The sequence below is a fragment of the Pseudomyrmex gracilis genome, unplaced genomic scaffold (genome assembly GCF_002006095.1).
Source record: "Pseudomyrmex gracilis isolate BER0280 unplaced genomic scaffold, ASM200609v1 scaffold_35, whole genome shotgun sequence".
NCBI lineage: Eukaryota > Metazoa > Arthropoda > Insecta > Hymenoptera > Formicidae > Pseudomyrmex > Pseudomyrmex gracilis.
In genome coordinates this window covers 267,661-284,651 of record NW_018020619.1, presented here as the reverse complement: position 1 = coordinate 284,651, position 16,991 = coordinate 267,661, and the positions used below count along the sequence as shown (strand labels likewise).

General features: G+C 35.3%; 1 protein-coding gene across 1 annotated transcript; it reads left to right on the top strand.

The window, feature by feature from the left end:
* Positions 1–341: 341 nt before the first annotated feature.
* Positions 342–15,084, top strand: LOC109852764 (thyrotropin-releasing hormone-degrading ectoenzyme-like). Its single transcript, XM_020424229.1, has 17 exons — positions 342–812; positions 3,220–3,410; positions 3,508–3,835; positions 4,298–4,649; positions 4,749–4,907; positions 5,218–5,526; positions 5,725–5,905; positions 6,149–6,302; positions 7,811–7,892; positions 9,657–9,831; positions 9,950–10,142; positions 10,432–10,709; positions 11,061–11,242; positions 11,726–11,893; positions 12,068–12,208; positions 12,296–12,377; positions 12,620–15,084. Exons 1-17 carry the CDS (start codon positions 764–766, stop codon positions 12,782–12,784), a joined length of 3,189 nt encoding a protein of 1,062 aa, XP_020279818.1. The 5' UTR covers positions 342–763; the 3' UTR covers positions 12,785–15,084.
* Positions 15,085–16,991: the final 1,907 nt, after the last annotated feature.

Below are 16,991 nucleotides of genomic sequence, written 5' to 3'. Positions count from 1 at the left end.
AATAACTGGGTCACTTGTGAACCACTCGAGATGAATCAAGAACGCGAATTCGATTATGTCGTAGTTTAATATTTGTTTTTGATTTTAAAAGAAGTGACAAAGTTAGAATGTAATGTAAAATATTGTTAGAATATTCGAATATATTAAGGAAAGAGAAGAAAATATATAAAATAAAATTAATAAAGAAAACATATTATGCGCCAAACTTTTAAAAGATGGTAAAAAATATTATCAAAAAAAAAAAAAAAAAAAATGTTTAATATTTTAACAGCGACACTCACTTATGTGTTTCTGCGTAAAGTAAAGAGAATAAGTCACATCAGTTTTGTGTGGATGCGCTGTATTATCGTACAAAATTTCGTTTCGCAAAAAAACACGAAGAAGAAGAAAAACGTTGCACGTCACGCAGAAAAATCTTTTCGACAGCAGGTCTCGTAATCGTGAATTATGACAGAGAAAACTCATAAGGATAAGAAGCGTAACGAAGCGGCGACATGTGGAGCTGACGAACGAAGAGCAAAAGTGGGGAGCGCCCATCGCGAGTGCTTCTTGGTCAACATTCATACCGCAAGATAGAACGATTAATTGCAGTTGTACCTGCGTCACCTGTGCGCGAACGAGAAGACTACGCTTCTGCGTCAAAAAAAAAAACACACGCTTACTCTTCGAAACGCGGTGACTCGTTTTTCTACCGCGCATTCATTTTCGTGATCATTTCCTCGTTAGAAATACACTTTCCACGTTACTTCATCGAGTTTGCACGATGCGACGAGGATCTGTCAGCAGTTGGCAGTCCTACGGACAGCGAAACTGTAAGTGACTAAGCTGTTTCATTAACTTTGCACACATATTCGAATTACAAATTGAATTAAAATCTTTATTTGAATTTACGTAATTTTTTTTTATCAATAGAGAAGGAGAGAGAAAGAGATATAAGAATTGTATTGTAGAACTAGTATTTACCCACATAGCATCGTTAGTAGCACAAACGTTTCTGCAACGAGTTTTCCAAAACTTAGCAAAGTTTCGTTAAACGTTTCTAAAACGTCGTAGTAACGTAGCGTCGAAATGTCCGCTTTTTAAGTTTCGGTCCGATTTCGTTGAAACGTATAAGAAACGTTGCCCGATAAGTCGCCAATTTTTTAATGTTTAAATTTTTATAAACATTATAAAATACATTTTTGAAATCATGCAGGTTTTGCCTGCTTAACCATTCTCCAGGAAGGAGTGATTACTTAAGTAAGCTACGGTTACTACGACGTTTTAGAAACGTTTAACAAAACGTTGCTAAGTTTTGGAAAACCCGTTGCAGAAACGTTTGTGCTACTAACGATGCTATGTGGGTAGTAATTCAATCAGAGAACCATCAGATCGCATTTCGAGACGCTCTATGAACGATAATTTATGCATTAACTTTATCTGAGAATAACGTTTTAAAATGTGTGCGTTCACGCACGGAGCCACATCAATTTTACGAACATTTTGATTAAGTTTCCCGACATGTGTATAAATATGTGCTGCTAACGATGTTAATTTGCTCGTTACGTTACATGCGTTGTTTAAAAATTACCTCGGAACATACGCGATCTTTTCATTAATGGTTCTGATATCGTGTGTATTTGCGGGAATGTGCGCCAGTAGTTCTCGCATTAAAAATTCAACTTTAATTACACATTAAATTATTGTGATAACAATAAAATACGTTTAAAAAACATAGGATCATAAAACAAACAATAAAACATATAAAATTGAATATAAAAAGTAAATAAAAAAATATAAAATATAAAACATGATCTACTGTTTTTTATAAAGACAGTTTTACTTGAACTATCCTAATCGTAAGTTCTCTTCTTCTTATACATTTATGAACAGAGAACTCAAAAAATAAGCTAATTTCAACTTCTCTCAGTGCATCCTATTCTTTGGAAATAGTGTCAAGGTTTCGTAACGATTGTTTATGTGTGACAGTCACGTTCACATAATGTAACGAGAGACGAGAGAACAAAGTTATATTTTGTCGCGTAGACGCTACGAGTAATAGTATTCTTAAACCGAAATCAGAATAAAGATATTATCATTATAGTAGGATCTGCGGACAGTTATAATTTCCAACGTTACGTAGCGAGAAGAGACTTAAAGTCTCTCAGTGCTCAGTTCGTGTCTCAGAACGTGCGTATCTTGAAATCTAACTCGCAAATTGCAATATTCATTTTCTTTGAGATAAACTTCCTCTTGTATATAATTTTAATTTCAAGTAGAATTATCTTAAATTAATAATTTTATAGACGCGAGTAATATTTAACGTATCTCTTACATTACTTAGCACCGTGTCTCGCGAATTTTTTTATTTTAAAATCTTTTTTAAATGAATACAAATGCGTCTCTTCGATTCTAAACTGTGTTACTCGATAAAAAAATAAAATAAAATAAAATAAAATAAAATAGAACGCGGTAAGCTTTGTGTATAAAATAATAATAAGACACTTTCGAATTCGTTGCAATTACACTACGTTTTTTAAGTCGTTCAAAAGACGAAGTGCTCCGCCTAATGCGACGCGCGATACGGACGTTATCGACACGGCGATGATTATGCGAATGCAGGAGTTGATATGTAGTCAGCGAGGTGCACAGCAAGTAGGACCTTGAAGCAACCGACTTTTGCTGCGTTTACGAGCGTGTTCCGCGCGCGGAATTATCGCAGATTTCTGCATCACGGGGAACCAATTTTGATGACGTCATCCGCCGTACATTCCGTTCCAACGTTGAGCAGAGCGAAATTCGCCTCGCGTCGTGATCATGATGATTGACTGATGTGAGACGAACGATTTTCATCTACTTCTACGGAAAATTGATATTCGAATTCGCGTTGTCAATCTGAATTGTCAATAGCTAATTTTGTTTTTTTTTTAGTTCTCTAGCTCCTCTATAATTTTCGTAATTTCTATGATTGTCTAATTAGCGCCGACTCAATCTTGATCGTAATTCTTTATCGATAAAATTGTTAATTGCATTTCTTACGGAATTTCCGAGAAAATATAATCACCGATTGTGAACGGAATTTAAAGGTATTTAATTTAGCGAGGGAAAAGTTTATTTTCAAACTTAAAAAATATTACTAATGTTTTTTTTACAAATATCTTTTTAGCTGTTTTTTTTTTTTTTTTTTTCAAATAAATGCACACATCTATTCTTAGAGTGCGGTTAAATTTTTTTTTTCAGCCGATTGCATGATGCAAACGTATCAGGGCAACACGGCACTGTCCTCGCCAGGCGAGGAAATTGTCCATCATCGGAAGGGCGGGTGGTTTTTAACTTACAAAAAAATTCTTTCTTTTACCGCCCTGATTGTAATCGCGGTGATCGTCGCCGGTGTGATCGGCTGGAACATCGGCACCATGCCCAAAACAAGAGTAAGTGACTACATGACGAAAGCTACATGACACATTTGATTTCTCAATACCGATAATAAATTGTTTCTTAAGTTGTGCACTTTTTTCTGTTAATTAGACGTACGATTCTTTAGCTCTCATCGATGACGAGACCGAGGAGGATGACTTTGTTGTCTCGATATCGCCTTTCGTTCATCCCTCAAGATATCGTCTCGAATTGTCGCCGTCAAACAACGTCGCCAACGCGACGTCTAAGTTAAAGGGGCAAGTCGTCATTGAGTTTCGCGTCGACGAATCCTTAAACAAGTTGTCTCTTAATGCGAGAAACATCACGACCACGCATTACAAGCTGTCGCTCATAGAGGCGAGTAACGCACTGGCAAAGAGGAGGCGAAGAAGACGCGCTGAAAATAACGATGACAGCAGCAGTCAGAACGCGGCAAACGGTATTTCATTCTTCTTAAACAAATTCTCTCCGTCGAGTTTATTTAAAAAAAAAAAAAAGTAACTCTTTTTAGATCTGCAAGATAATTACAAATAGATAAATTCACGTTTAACGCACAGACAGGAGGCATCTGATTTCTGATATAACGAGAATACGCGATAACGCGTTACCTGCAGTTGTGTCAATATCCAGTGTATAATAGCGATCAAGTGTTCGGTTGTGTAACCGCGCGCGATAAACTGCTAAGATAAAAAAGAAAATGAGTCAATTTTCACCGTGTCTTAAATGTTATGTAAACGTTCTGGTCTCGCCAATGTGCATTGAGAAGATAAATATGAGATTAAAATTTGATGCGAATAAGATTTAACGGGAACAAATTTAAATAAATTTGCGAAAATAACTATTTTGTTTGATCGTTTTATTAAAACGAGAATTCGATTTTTTTTTTTTTCTATCAACGCAGATAATGCCACAGTGTCGAGTCTGTTCCCTTCGCAACTGGACAATCAGGAAACCACACGCGGATACATTACGGACAAACCTCTGGAAAATGCGACGTCTTCTGGCAACGAAACTTCCGCATTCGATGACAAATTCGCGAACGCGACGACATCCAAAACAGAAACGTCCCTCGGTAACGAAAATGTAACCGAAGTGGAAATCGAAAGATACGAGGTGGATGATATAAACGATTTGCACGTGTTACATCCGGCCGTTGATATGAGGCCGGGAACGTACAGCTTGGAGATCGAGTACGAGATCGTACCCGATGGCAAGGCGATTTACTCGGCGAGCCTGAACGATTCCAAGGGAAAGTAAGTGTAAGATCTTTCCGCGATGTGTTTGAAAACCTGATTTCTTTTATCTATTGTTTGTCGTAAATCGTTTTACTTAAATTTTGAAATCTTCGATAGGTCAACAATCGGCACGCAACTGAAGCCTTTGGGAGCATCGCATCTCCTACCAATTTTCGATGACGTGAATCTCAAGGCTGTCTTCTCGGTGTCCGTGATACGTCCGCGTGCTGGAACAAAAGTCCTTACGAACATGCGTCTTAACGTCTCCACAGACACGTGCGTAATTGGTGCTGTTTTATTTCTTCTCACAGCTGTGTCAATGTTTGATCGTTTATAGAATATTTTAAATAGTTCGAAAATGTTGTTCACGTTTTTTCTTTTTCAATTAGAAACGTAAAATTTATAAAACACAATGTACAGCAAAGAAAGAGTCTACGGAATTTTTATTATTTTTATAACAATTTTAAAATACGTTGCAACAACTCGCCGCGATTTGTGTACATTGTTACGTACTTTTCGTTTTTTGTTTGCACGTTCTTGTGCGATGTTAAGAAAGTGATAAGTCTGCAATTTCTTCTTTTTCAAGATCGGACGATCGGGTGATCGATACTTTCGATGACACTCCATTGCTCTCGCCTTACAACTTGGCTCTCGTGATAGGCGAAATCGAATCGTTGGGCGAGACAAAAGCCGGGCTCGATAAGACCACGTCGACATTTTGGGGCGACCCGAAGAGAGGCGCGCGAGGAATATATCTTCTCGACAAACTCGACCAAGTCGTTGCACGTCTGAACGATTTGTTCTCGACGCCTTATCCACTACCGAAATTGGACATCGTCGCGCTACCTTCGCAGATCGTCGATAACACTGGAAGTCTCGGATTAATAACGATGAGGTGAGAAAAGGAAGATACTTGATAGAAAAAAAAAAAAATGATATCTGTCTTAGTCACTAAATTCTTTAAACTAAAATTTATACTTGGTACATTTATTGTATTAAAACCTCGCGCGATTGTTGCTGCAATTGTATAGCTAAACCGATCCATCTTTACATTTCATGTCGCGTAACACATCGAGCTTAAATCGTTTTCAAGGCAATCGCACTTCTACGCCGCGGATCGATCTCCCATGGTCACGAAAACCGACGCGTTAAGTGCTCTGATAAGCCTGATAGGAGAACAATGGCTGGGTGGTGTTGTGAACATGAAGAACTGGACAGACGTTTGGCTTCTTGAAGGCTCCACGCTTTACTTGCGACACTCAATGATTGACGAGGCATGATTTGACTTAATATTTAACATTCTCTGTTTTTTTACTATGTATATTTGTTTATATCATAATTGTCTTTTTTTTTTTAATTTTGATATAAAACAATACAGAGTTTGGTGTAAATTTATTTTATCTTTTTTGGAGTATGAAATCCCGACTCATACGCTTCTTGATACGCGTCTAAATAAAAGCACGGCATCTCTTTCTCGCTGCGAGAAATCAAAACTTTTCATGAGATTCTATTTTCAGATAGACTCGTCACTGGGCTCGAATCACGCTTTTCTCACGGACGTTCAATGGGACGCCATGGAAGAGGATGGTTACAGCGCATCGAAACCTTTGCTATCGAACGTCAATCCCGCTCATCTGGATTTCTCGGACGACAACGATCGACATAAGAAAGGTATTGGTCTTTTGTCAAAGTGACTTTCTCTCTTTCTAGACAGCACAAAAAGATCACGTCTTAAAGATATCTAAAAGACAATAAGACATTTTTAAGTCGGTTTTTAAAGACATGTGCTGTCTAGATCTTATAGCAATAAACATAGTGTACTCTGAAATATCGATATATTTTACCTTTAATTATATATTACAATTAAAATTATCTAAATTATTAAGATAATTAATATTAATTAATTATCTGTATAATTAGAATGTAATTAATTACATAAACATGTAATTAATTAATATTCTATTTTTGATCTTAGAAAAAAAGATATCGATATTTGTGCTTCCTGTGAGACTATTCGGATTATCTAATATTTGAGCAGTTCGAGCAGACGCGAAATTAAACCTAAAAAGCGTATTTTAAATTTCCTCACAAGAAATATTAATATTACCACCACATTCAAAAAATATCTTAAATAATATCCTAAAGACACCTAAGTTATTTTAGTTGTCTTTTAGATATCTTTGCAACATCTTTCAGATTTTTGTCCTATCTGAAACAGTTTTTTTATAGTAAAGTAATAAATATTAAAATACCACTTTTTACTTTTTCTCTCAGAATTTGCTTACGTGCAAAGTGATTCTAAATAAGTGCAAAAACTTTTGAGAGGAAATGACTGTTGAAAATTAAAAGAGGTCTTTCATTAAACACGTATTCTTATATTCTTTTCTGAGAAATTACAAAGAGTGAGATAAAATTAGATTTTTATTTTTTTCACAAATTTTAAACAAGTTAAAAAAAAAAGAATATTTAGTGAACAGTTTTTATTTTAGTAAAAAATAATACTTGTTAACATTCTTTTTTAATTTTTTGTATCGTTATAAGAGAATTAAACTGATTGGACGGTGACAGTTCTCTTAGTGACGTTTCTCTCTCGAATGTGTTTCTCAGTTCGTACATATATACTAACTGTCATCGCGATGACAGGTTGTGTTCACGGAATACGTTAAAATAAAGATAACGTAGCGTGCGCCTGTGTTGTGCTAGTCGTTATAAAAAAAATAAAACTGGCAACACCTATTCAATTTTTTATTCGAACTTTGAACGAGCCGGGATGTGAGTGAATATTTTCCACTAGAAATCTATTTTCATCTATTTTTAGATGAAAATAGATTTTTAGATGAAAATAGATTTCTAGTGGAAAATGTTCACTAAAGTTTACTTTTTGTTCAAAATTTGAGAAAAAATGAAATTATAATTATCTTATTTTTTTAAAGAAATGTAACTCCTCAGGAAGAAATGTAGTAGTACATGTTTGTAAGATCTTAATTTATTTTCGACAAAGAATCATTTCCTAAGGGTTTTTGCTTTTCTAATTTAGAATCACTCTATGGTAATATGCATAATATACGGAATACTTGCGCGCGAATAGTCTCAGCTTCTCTCGAAAGGCAGTATCGAATATAGACGCTCTTTCCGTAACGCTGCATAATGTGATTCTGCATTCTGACTGCTTCTTGTAGGTGCATGCTTGATACGCATGTTGCATGGCGTGATAAACGATACCGCCTTTAGGAATGGCTACCAGAAATTCATAGCGAGGTGGTGGGTATATCATATTATCGCCGTTTTATTCTTCGTCGGGCTCCGTCGTTTATTTCATAATAAACGATAATCGACGCGTTTTACAAGTTATCTCGTTATCGTCGGCTTTGTGGTAATGTCGACCGTTGAATGTCACGAGTCGCTGGCCGTTGTTTCTCGCGCTTCTTTATCGGCCCGATGTTACGTAACTACACGTATACACTGATGTATATTTCATTGTCGTTGAATTGCAATGTCAACGTGAAAGATATACGACGCATAATATATACGTATATGTACCTCTCTGTACACGCTACAATGTCAATATTCTCAATTTTTTACGTCTCAAATAAGCTAAACCTTTTTTGTAACTTCGTATCTAAATCAAGAAACAGGACTTTGAAAGCTATACCCTGGACGTACAGAGGAGTGCACCATATCGTTCCGCTCCAGGAGAAGTATTTCTCGGAAATTTCTCCTCCGACTGTCCCTACTATCGCGCGCCGTTTTTCTTCAATCTCGGGCCGCTGGCGGAGATCGAAAAAGTACGGCGCGCGGTAGTAGAAGCAACCAAAAGAGAAATTTCAGAGAAAACCTTCCCTTAGAGCGCAACGATACGGTGCACTCCTCTGTACGTGCGAAATATGTGCCGACTTCATAGAAAAAAAAAATGAAGTTGCTTTAAATCTACGTTACGGGCTGCCACAAAAATAAATAGTTTATTCAATTGCATATGTGATTAATTTAATGTCTAGATTCTTAAAGCAACTGTGTGTAGTGCAATAATATTGATGTTGTATCAACAAAATATATTTCACGTTAACTGATGCTGTTGATTCAACATCATTTTTTCCGTACACGGAACGCGAGAAATTTGAATTTGGCTAAAGTGTCTTTCGCGTTGAAATTTTTTAAATTTCAGTAGGGATTTGTTAAATGATTAGAAGTGGCATCTTATATGAGTTTTAAAATTATTATTTATTTCAAATTTTCTATGTGTATTAATTTACACGTTAAAAATACATTTTGCACAAAAAATCGTGCGTCTATATGTTAAAATTTTCTTGTAGGTATATGTGTTACCCAGTTTTGATTATTACTTTAATGTAAAACTAACATGCAACTGATATGTTATTAGTTTTGTGACGTTTTTATGTGTTAGATTTACGTCAACTTCGTAACTTAACATTTTATATTTGTCATTTAAAAATAGAATATTATTTTGAGTGAGCTTTTAACACAATTATTTCAATTAATCTGCATGTCTCAAAGTCAATTCAGTAGTCTAAGAAAAGTTAGAGTAAATCTTAAAATAATCATAAACTATGACGCACAAAATAATTTGCTAAAATCAATGTTAAAATAATTATTATCGTGTGTTAATTTAAAATATACAAAATATTGTACAAAAAGTAAATGTTCTTTTGCAGTAAAAGTTTCTTCATGAGTTATTGTAACTTTTCAATGTAAGTTCTATTAATTATTTTATACGTTAGTTTTACATCATATATAAAGTTAAAATAACAAATATAAATGTATTGTATATATCAATTATTTAACATGACTAGTTTATCAATATGTAACACATGACAAACGAAGTTAATTTAACTTAAAATTTAGATATCCTGGGTCATGTGAAAAATGTCCCAGAAGATTTACTAAAATGAAAAAATTAACGTTTATATTGTGCATTTAGCGTATGGCTTTCAAAGTTCTATTTCTTGATTTAGTTTATACGTACTTAACCGTACCGCGTATTTGTTGAACTTAATATTTATGTTTTAGGAAGTACTCAACGGCAAATCTCGATGATTTCTGGACCGCAATAGCTGAAGAGGCCAACGGTTTACCCGAGCAAATTAATCTGTTCGACGTGATGAATTCGTGGATTTCGCATCGCGGATATCCGATCGTTAGCGTCGCGAGAGATTACGAAAGGAACACCGCTGTTATTCGACAGGTACGCGACTCGCTACGTGATGTATCATTAAATCTCATATTTCGCGCTTTTATTATGCGTAGTCGATTTGCTCTTCGAGAGCAAAACCTATTTGTTATCATCAATGATTGTCGTGCAGCAAAGATTTACGTATGACCAATCATCATCCGACGCTCGACAACCGACGTGGTACGTACCGCTTGACTATATTAACAAAACGAGCGATGATTGGTTATCTCCAATGAAGACGTGGTTGCATTCTGAAGAGGAATTGACGGTGAATAACGTTGGCGCACGGGATTCTTGGGTCGTGTTCAATGTGAATAAAACAGGTTGGTTAGAAAAAAACGTTGTTTTCTCGAAAATAAATTTTATGAGAATTTAAATTCTCTAATTTTTTAAAATCAATTTTTGTTTGTTTTATATTTCTATTATTATCTTTCTCTGACATGTTACGTTTCGAATAGTTTAATTTCTGATTTTGCATATCAATGACTTTTTCAATATTATTTTTTAATAAATAACACGTGTTGATTTTACTTTTATTAAATTCAACGAGAAATTGCAAAACACTCTAAGCGCATTAGTGCGTCCCCTTCTTTCGTTAATTGCCCCTTCAAGGTTATTACCGTGTGCATTATGACGAGGAAAATTGGAAGCTCCTGGCGCAGACCCTCGAGAAAAATCACGAGACCTTTCCAACGGAAACCAGAGCGTCGCTCGTCGACGACGTGCTCGGGCTCGCCGCAGTCGGTCTGACAAAATATGCGACCGCTTTCGACTTTATTAAATATATGCAAATGAAGGAACGGCATTACGCTCCCTGGGGCGTTCTGATGCGTCATCTGTTGAAGCTGAACGGTCTTCTGTATGAGACGTCGAGCTTCAGTGTCTTTCAGGTAGTTTAATGTTTACAAAGAGAAATAAATGGCGATGAAGTGTATTAAATGAAAAAAACTGAATAAGATTCAGAGTAAAACTTCATACTGTAATACTGTAACAAAATATTTTATCGTACGAAAACTGTGTGCAAAAATACTTATAAATATATTTCATATTTGTAAGTATTTAATTTATAAGTATATTTTATATATATTTTTATATATACTTATAAATAAATTTTAATATAAAAACATTGAAAAATAAAATTTTGAAAAATACGTAGCTTTTGATTAAAAAGAATAAGTTTCGATTAAAAAAAACTGTTGCACGGTAATGATATAATTCTGTGTATAAATAAATATTTGTAGGAATTTACATTGAGATTTACTTCACAACTATATTCAGACGTGGGATGGAAGGTCGATGAGGGATCACAGCTAACTTTGACCGCCCTGACGATAGCGTGCGTGTTCGAGAACGCGGAATGTCTTGAATGGTCAAAGAATCATTTTGAAAAACTGAAGGATCATCCAAATACTCTAGACGAAGTGTAAGTGCATATTTAGCGCACGAAGCTTTTCATAAGATAAAGACTTGAAAAAAACTTAATGGTGAAATATAAAAACAATTACTTTGACACAAATAGAAAACGGTTCTATTAAACCATCGCTGCGACAAAAACTCACTTGTAAAAATTTACAAGTGAACTCGTTATAGGTGTATACATATATGTATGTATATACACGTACAGTTTCCGCTCAACATCCTGTGAACGGCTCGTATTGGCCTTATATACTTAGTTTAATAAAAAAATTGCAATAATTAAGTGTTTTTAAACAAAGTAATAATAAATAATTAATTTTTTTCATTATCGCTTGATAGAAGCAAGAAAGAAAACATTTTTTCGCTTAACAAACTTTTCAAACGACATGAAAAAAAGAACTTTGTACATTTTCGCCATAACTGCTACCTACTTCCGGAGACGTCGGGGCTCGATTCTGCGAATTCTAAGATAAAACTTTGATTGTTTCAGCGTGCCGGCATACGCACGCGAAGTGCTGTATTGCACAATAGCGAGATACGGCACGCGAAACGAATGGAACTACTTCGTCGAAAGGGCGAACTCTACCACAGATCGAGAAGAGAAGAATCGTCTTTTATCGGCGTTTGCGTGCTTCCAGACACCGTGGATCTTGCAATCGTAAATATCTTTACAAACGTTTTTCAATTGCAAATAAAAGATAGTGTTACAGAATGTGTAAATAAATAAAACTTGTAAAAAATTAATTAATTGTAAATAATTAATTTAATTTAGATAATTAAAAATATATAGTTGATAATCGAATGTTGTAACTAAAAGATATAAGCATAATAGGTTGCTCAGCGAGTTGCTTGAGGGGAAGATTTACAACGAAGTCGAGACACAAAGGATCTTAAGAAGTTTCCCGCAAAATCCGGTTGCCGCGCAAAACGCCTACAAGTTCGTGCGAAATAATTGGCAAATTATCGTTACAAGGTACTTCGTTCTAACTTCCTTATATTTTATCATCACTTTCGAACTCTTTCGCAAGCAGATTACACAATGTGTATGTGTTTAATTTAGATTTGCGAAATCTCGAGCGATCGTGAAAGCTTTCGCGTTTGCGATGACGAACGGCTTGATCAGCGAGGAAGACTTGGAAGATGTAAGTGTGTAATTTTATTAATCGAACGATGAAACTCTCTCATACGATGATGACTAATGTAAGTAATTTCGCGAAGAGTCTATAGTCGTATATAACTTTTACGACAAGCAGAGATTTATTCCATAAATTTCACGCTTCCAATTTACGAGGGCGATAATTCGAAAAAGACGTAAATCTGTCTCGAACATTAAGACTTCGAACATTAAGACTTCGAATAATTTTCGGATGTTTGTCCGATCCAGTTCCGAACCTTCAGCAAGGACAATCTCAAGAGCATCAAGACCGTGGGACACACCGTGGCGATGGTCGAGGCGCGCGCCAATTTCGCGTTAAAGTGGCTGAGGAAATCCCTGCCGGAGGTTCAGGAGTGGCTGACGGCGAACAATGCCACGGAGACATCGACATGAATATTGGAGAAATCCTTCGGGCGCGATACAACGAGGGAGAGAAACACCTCCCTCTTGTACCATTATCTATCGATTCTCAACCGCGCGCGTTGCGGCTCTCGATGTTCCGGCGCGAAAAAAACAAGAGAACTGCGAGCAAACTTTTCTACGACAACAAGTTTTATTTTTCTCCGTATGCTTTTGTCAAGCATGATTACAAAACCAAGCAACAAGAATCTCGTCTTTATATATATACATACATATATATATATATATATATATATGTATATGTATATATATATATATATATCGTGTAGCTTTAAAACGACGGTGGGTGTCGTTAGTGTATAATTATTATTAGTTATTGGTAGGTACATATTTAACAAACGATATACATAATAATATCGCAATAATATCTAACGATGATAATTATTATTCCAATTGTTTTTTCTTACCGGTGTGTGTGTATGTTTTAACTCACCGCGCGTTTTGTTTTTTCCCCCTCACGTTAAATGTCGCTCTATCGCTATACGGTATACACTCTTTTTTTTTATATATAACACGCTATGTTTTACCGGTACAATAATCTATATAAATCCGTACCAAACAATTGGTATTATCTTCTTGCTTCTCACCCTTAGCCTAAACTCTCTCGTTTAAATGCATCAAGTACGGTATTCGCAAAGCTATTAAACACGCGGTTCAAAAGTTGGAAGCGACGGCGATGTATATCGTCTCGCCGACTTCTCGGGCTGTTTATTACAGATTAATTAAACGTCACGTAAACGCGTGCACCAGACACATTGCTTCTCTCATTCTCGTGTACAATTTTACCATTTTTGCGAGATCTTGAAATTAGCGCCGCGTAATGCCGGTTTTTTACATACTTCGATTTCACCGATTCTTCAACGCTAAACGTGTTCTCTCTTCTACTGTTTCGCATTTGCGAGTTTACGAAAGCACGTTTAGCGAAGTTCGAGTTTTCGCATCGTCAAGTACACATCTGAGATTCTCTTGAAAAAGTTTCGAATCGGGGACGTAAAATTCGAATTAAATCAAAGACGTTTTGTATTTTAACGCTACGTCGCACACAAGTTTATTTTTATCACATATATGTAAGTAGATATATATTAAATGGAAGAATTTCGTATTGAAACAGAGCAAAAAACTCTCGCATTAAAAAATGCACAAATTTGTGCTACGGCAAATAAATTTCTCGACGTCTCTCGAGAGTAACTTGCAAAATGTTTTTATTCAACGCGATAACACGATAGTAAACGGGGGAGAGTTACGTTTTATGTTTCGATTTCCAATTAAAGGAGTTATTTTGCAAACAAGACACGTCAACTTTTTTAACAATAATAACAAATTGACGAATACGTTTGTTGTTACAGCTATACGTTGCAAAACCATAAAACAAATGGCTTATATCGATTTCTGTTTCATCAAAATTCATTTGTTATTCGAGGCGTTTTTTTGCATGACACACGTTTAAAACTTTATACGAAAAAAATTCCTTGTTTTTGTAAATAACTCCTCCAATTAATTGGTTGAAAAAAATCTCGATCGTTTATTGTCTTCATGCAATTCACTTGATTTTGTCGAATGTATCAAAGTCACATTTTTTTTTTTTATTCAATGCTCCATTTTGAGCTCGTCATTGTCTCTCTCTTTCTAAAACGATCGCGTGTATATAAATCGCGCGACACGACGATGAAATATGTAATAAAATCGTTGAAACACACACTTTGAGCGCAAGCGAACACGATTCGTCGACTGCGTTATTTTTTTTTAGTGTCGCATTCGTTCCCAAAACCGCGTTGCCAAAAAGAGTTACGTTCTTTGTTATGTTTCGTGTGATACTTTTTTGTTTTTGTGTTACACAAGCATTTCATCTCCTTCGAATGCTCTGTCGATGCGTTTAATGCAACAGCACTTTGTACGTCAATGTGTGAGTTCCATGCTCTTCTTATCGTGTTAATAAATGTTAATAAATAACAGCGCTCAAATTCTTACATAAAGTGAGAAGTGTCAATCGCGAGAGCCGCAAATAAATAAATAGATAAATAAATAAATAAATGTATTTACAAAAGCTAGCGCGTGAAAAACAAAAGATTTTTAGCGCTAATTTATTTTATTTTTAACGTACCAATGGCAACTTTTTTAAAACCGAAACTTGTTTTGTGAATGAAATTTGTTACCAACACTGGTCAATTAAATATTGAAATACAAAATCATCACAAAAATGTCGTTTTACTAAATAACAAATAAAACCGACAACTTTTTTTTATAGTAAACTAAGATAAATAATTGATTATCGATTTTTATTTCAAATTTCGCTCTTTGTCAAAATTGTTTCATTATTTTTTTAGTATCTACTAAAAACTTAAAATAAAGTCAAGACGTCTAGGAACGTCTAAACTTGAATTTTAACCAGCTAAAACATCCTGCTATTTGGTTCATCACGACCGTTTTTTATTACTTAATAAAAAATTGAATTTTAAAATTATTTTTTAAATTTAAATACAACGACGTATCGATATTACAGAGTTTCATGGAATTTTTCGGAAAGGTAATCGCCTGTGAAAATCGTAAAAAAGGCCCAACCTTATTTTAGCCTTTACTTACCGCTACACTTTGTTATTTACACGGTATTTACATTTGTTTTGGTTAAATCCTGTCAAATCATCTAAAAGTGTATCATTCACACTATTTTCTCTCTCTTTCATTCTCTCTCAACTTGTATATAGTTTATCTATAATAAGATAAGATGTAGTTTGTTTAAAAGATTCTACTGCCAATTGCAATTCTCGATCGTGTCGATGTGATCTTCGCGATCGTCGATAAACAAATTGCTGCTGCTGCCGGCCTTTGCCGGTTTATTTTTGCAAGAAAATCACTCGAACGACGCGAATATCACGCGAACATCGCGACGCTATTTTTTCTCACAAGTAACAATATTATTAAATACATAGCTCTATCATAGAAAACGTGTGCGTTGTTTTCCTAACAATCTAGTGCGGAGTAGATCTGCTTCGCTTTCTCGCTATGAGAAATAATTCTTCGAATTCCTACGATACTAAAAATCGCCTTTCCTTTGAAATACACGCTTCACACTGGACGATTCTCAATCAGGTATAGTGACACACTACATGTCGTGACTCCTTCGCCTTGTCGTCGTGACGTCACTAATATTCTATCAATGAGTACATTGATCGCGAATCCGTAAAAGAGACGTATGTGTCTCTTTCTCGAGAAGAAGAAGAAATTGCTTTCTCTCTCGTAATCAATTCATTTAAAATCGATTGGCGATCGAGAGGAGTTTACACACTGGAAGTTGTTAGTTTTTTTTTCAAGAACAATCAACATTCAAGCGACGAGACGCAAAAATGTTCCTAAAGTACCGGAGCGTCGCGCGTTTTATTAATGGCAGTAATAATGGGGGAATCGTTATATTCCTCGCGCAGTTAATAATATATATATTTACAATCCAATCCAGTACCGCGGTACTTGAAATGCACAAAAGTTATTACTCGTTGGTTGTAGCTATAAAGCCTATGTCACACTACGGATTTGGATTGAAATTGGATTGCAATTTGGTCAATCAGAGCGAAGATCAATAAACTTAGGATTGGTTTTCTTTCTTCTGATTGGTCAAATTTCAATCCAATCTCAATCTCAATCCGTAGTGTGACATAGGCTTAAGAGTCCTATAAAAACGTCAGAGAATCAGAAATATCGTCGTAAATTTTGTTTCCCGACGAAAGAGGTTGTTTTCTTCTCGCATTGTTTTTTATATTCAGAGAACAGCCAATTGAGTGTCTTTAGCGAACTAACGAACAAAGTACAATTCCTTCTCCCATTAAATTTAACAAATTGATTTAGTTTTTTGCACAATTTTTCCGATTGTGTTGCAAATCATAAAGAACTTTCCGCAACACACTCAAAGTTTTTTCTTCCCGACCAAAGTAGAAACTCAGCAAGTCAGATAAAATACATTCTCCGACGTTGACTTTTGTCCTTGCGACTAATTATTATTTAATAATAAATACACGTGATACGCACAATTGTAATCTATGTATAAAACGGAAACGGAAACAAAAAGCGAAATCATAGATCACGACTCACAACAACCACAAACTACGGTATTGAACAACATCGAGACACGGTTGTTCAATTCCCTACAACTATCAGCTTTAGAATTCGTATGCTTTACTTCTTCTTACAG

What these genes read in the sequence shown, in the direction of transcription:
- LOC109852764 (XM_020424229.1), top strand. Translation starts at nt 764, where the DNA reads ATGCGACGAGGATCTGTCAGCAGTTGGCAGTCCTACGGACAGCGAAAC. An exon ending in CAGTCAGAACGCGGCAAACG is followed by an intron (nt 3,836 to 4,297) that starts GTATTTCATTCT and finishes CTATCAACGCAG; the next exon opens with ATAATGCCACAGTGTCGAGT. An exon ending in CGAGCTTCAGTGTCTTTCAG is followed by an intron (nt 10,710 to 11,060) that starts GTAGTTTAATGT and finishes AAATATTTGTAG; the next exon opens with GAATTTACATTGAGATTTAC.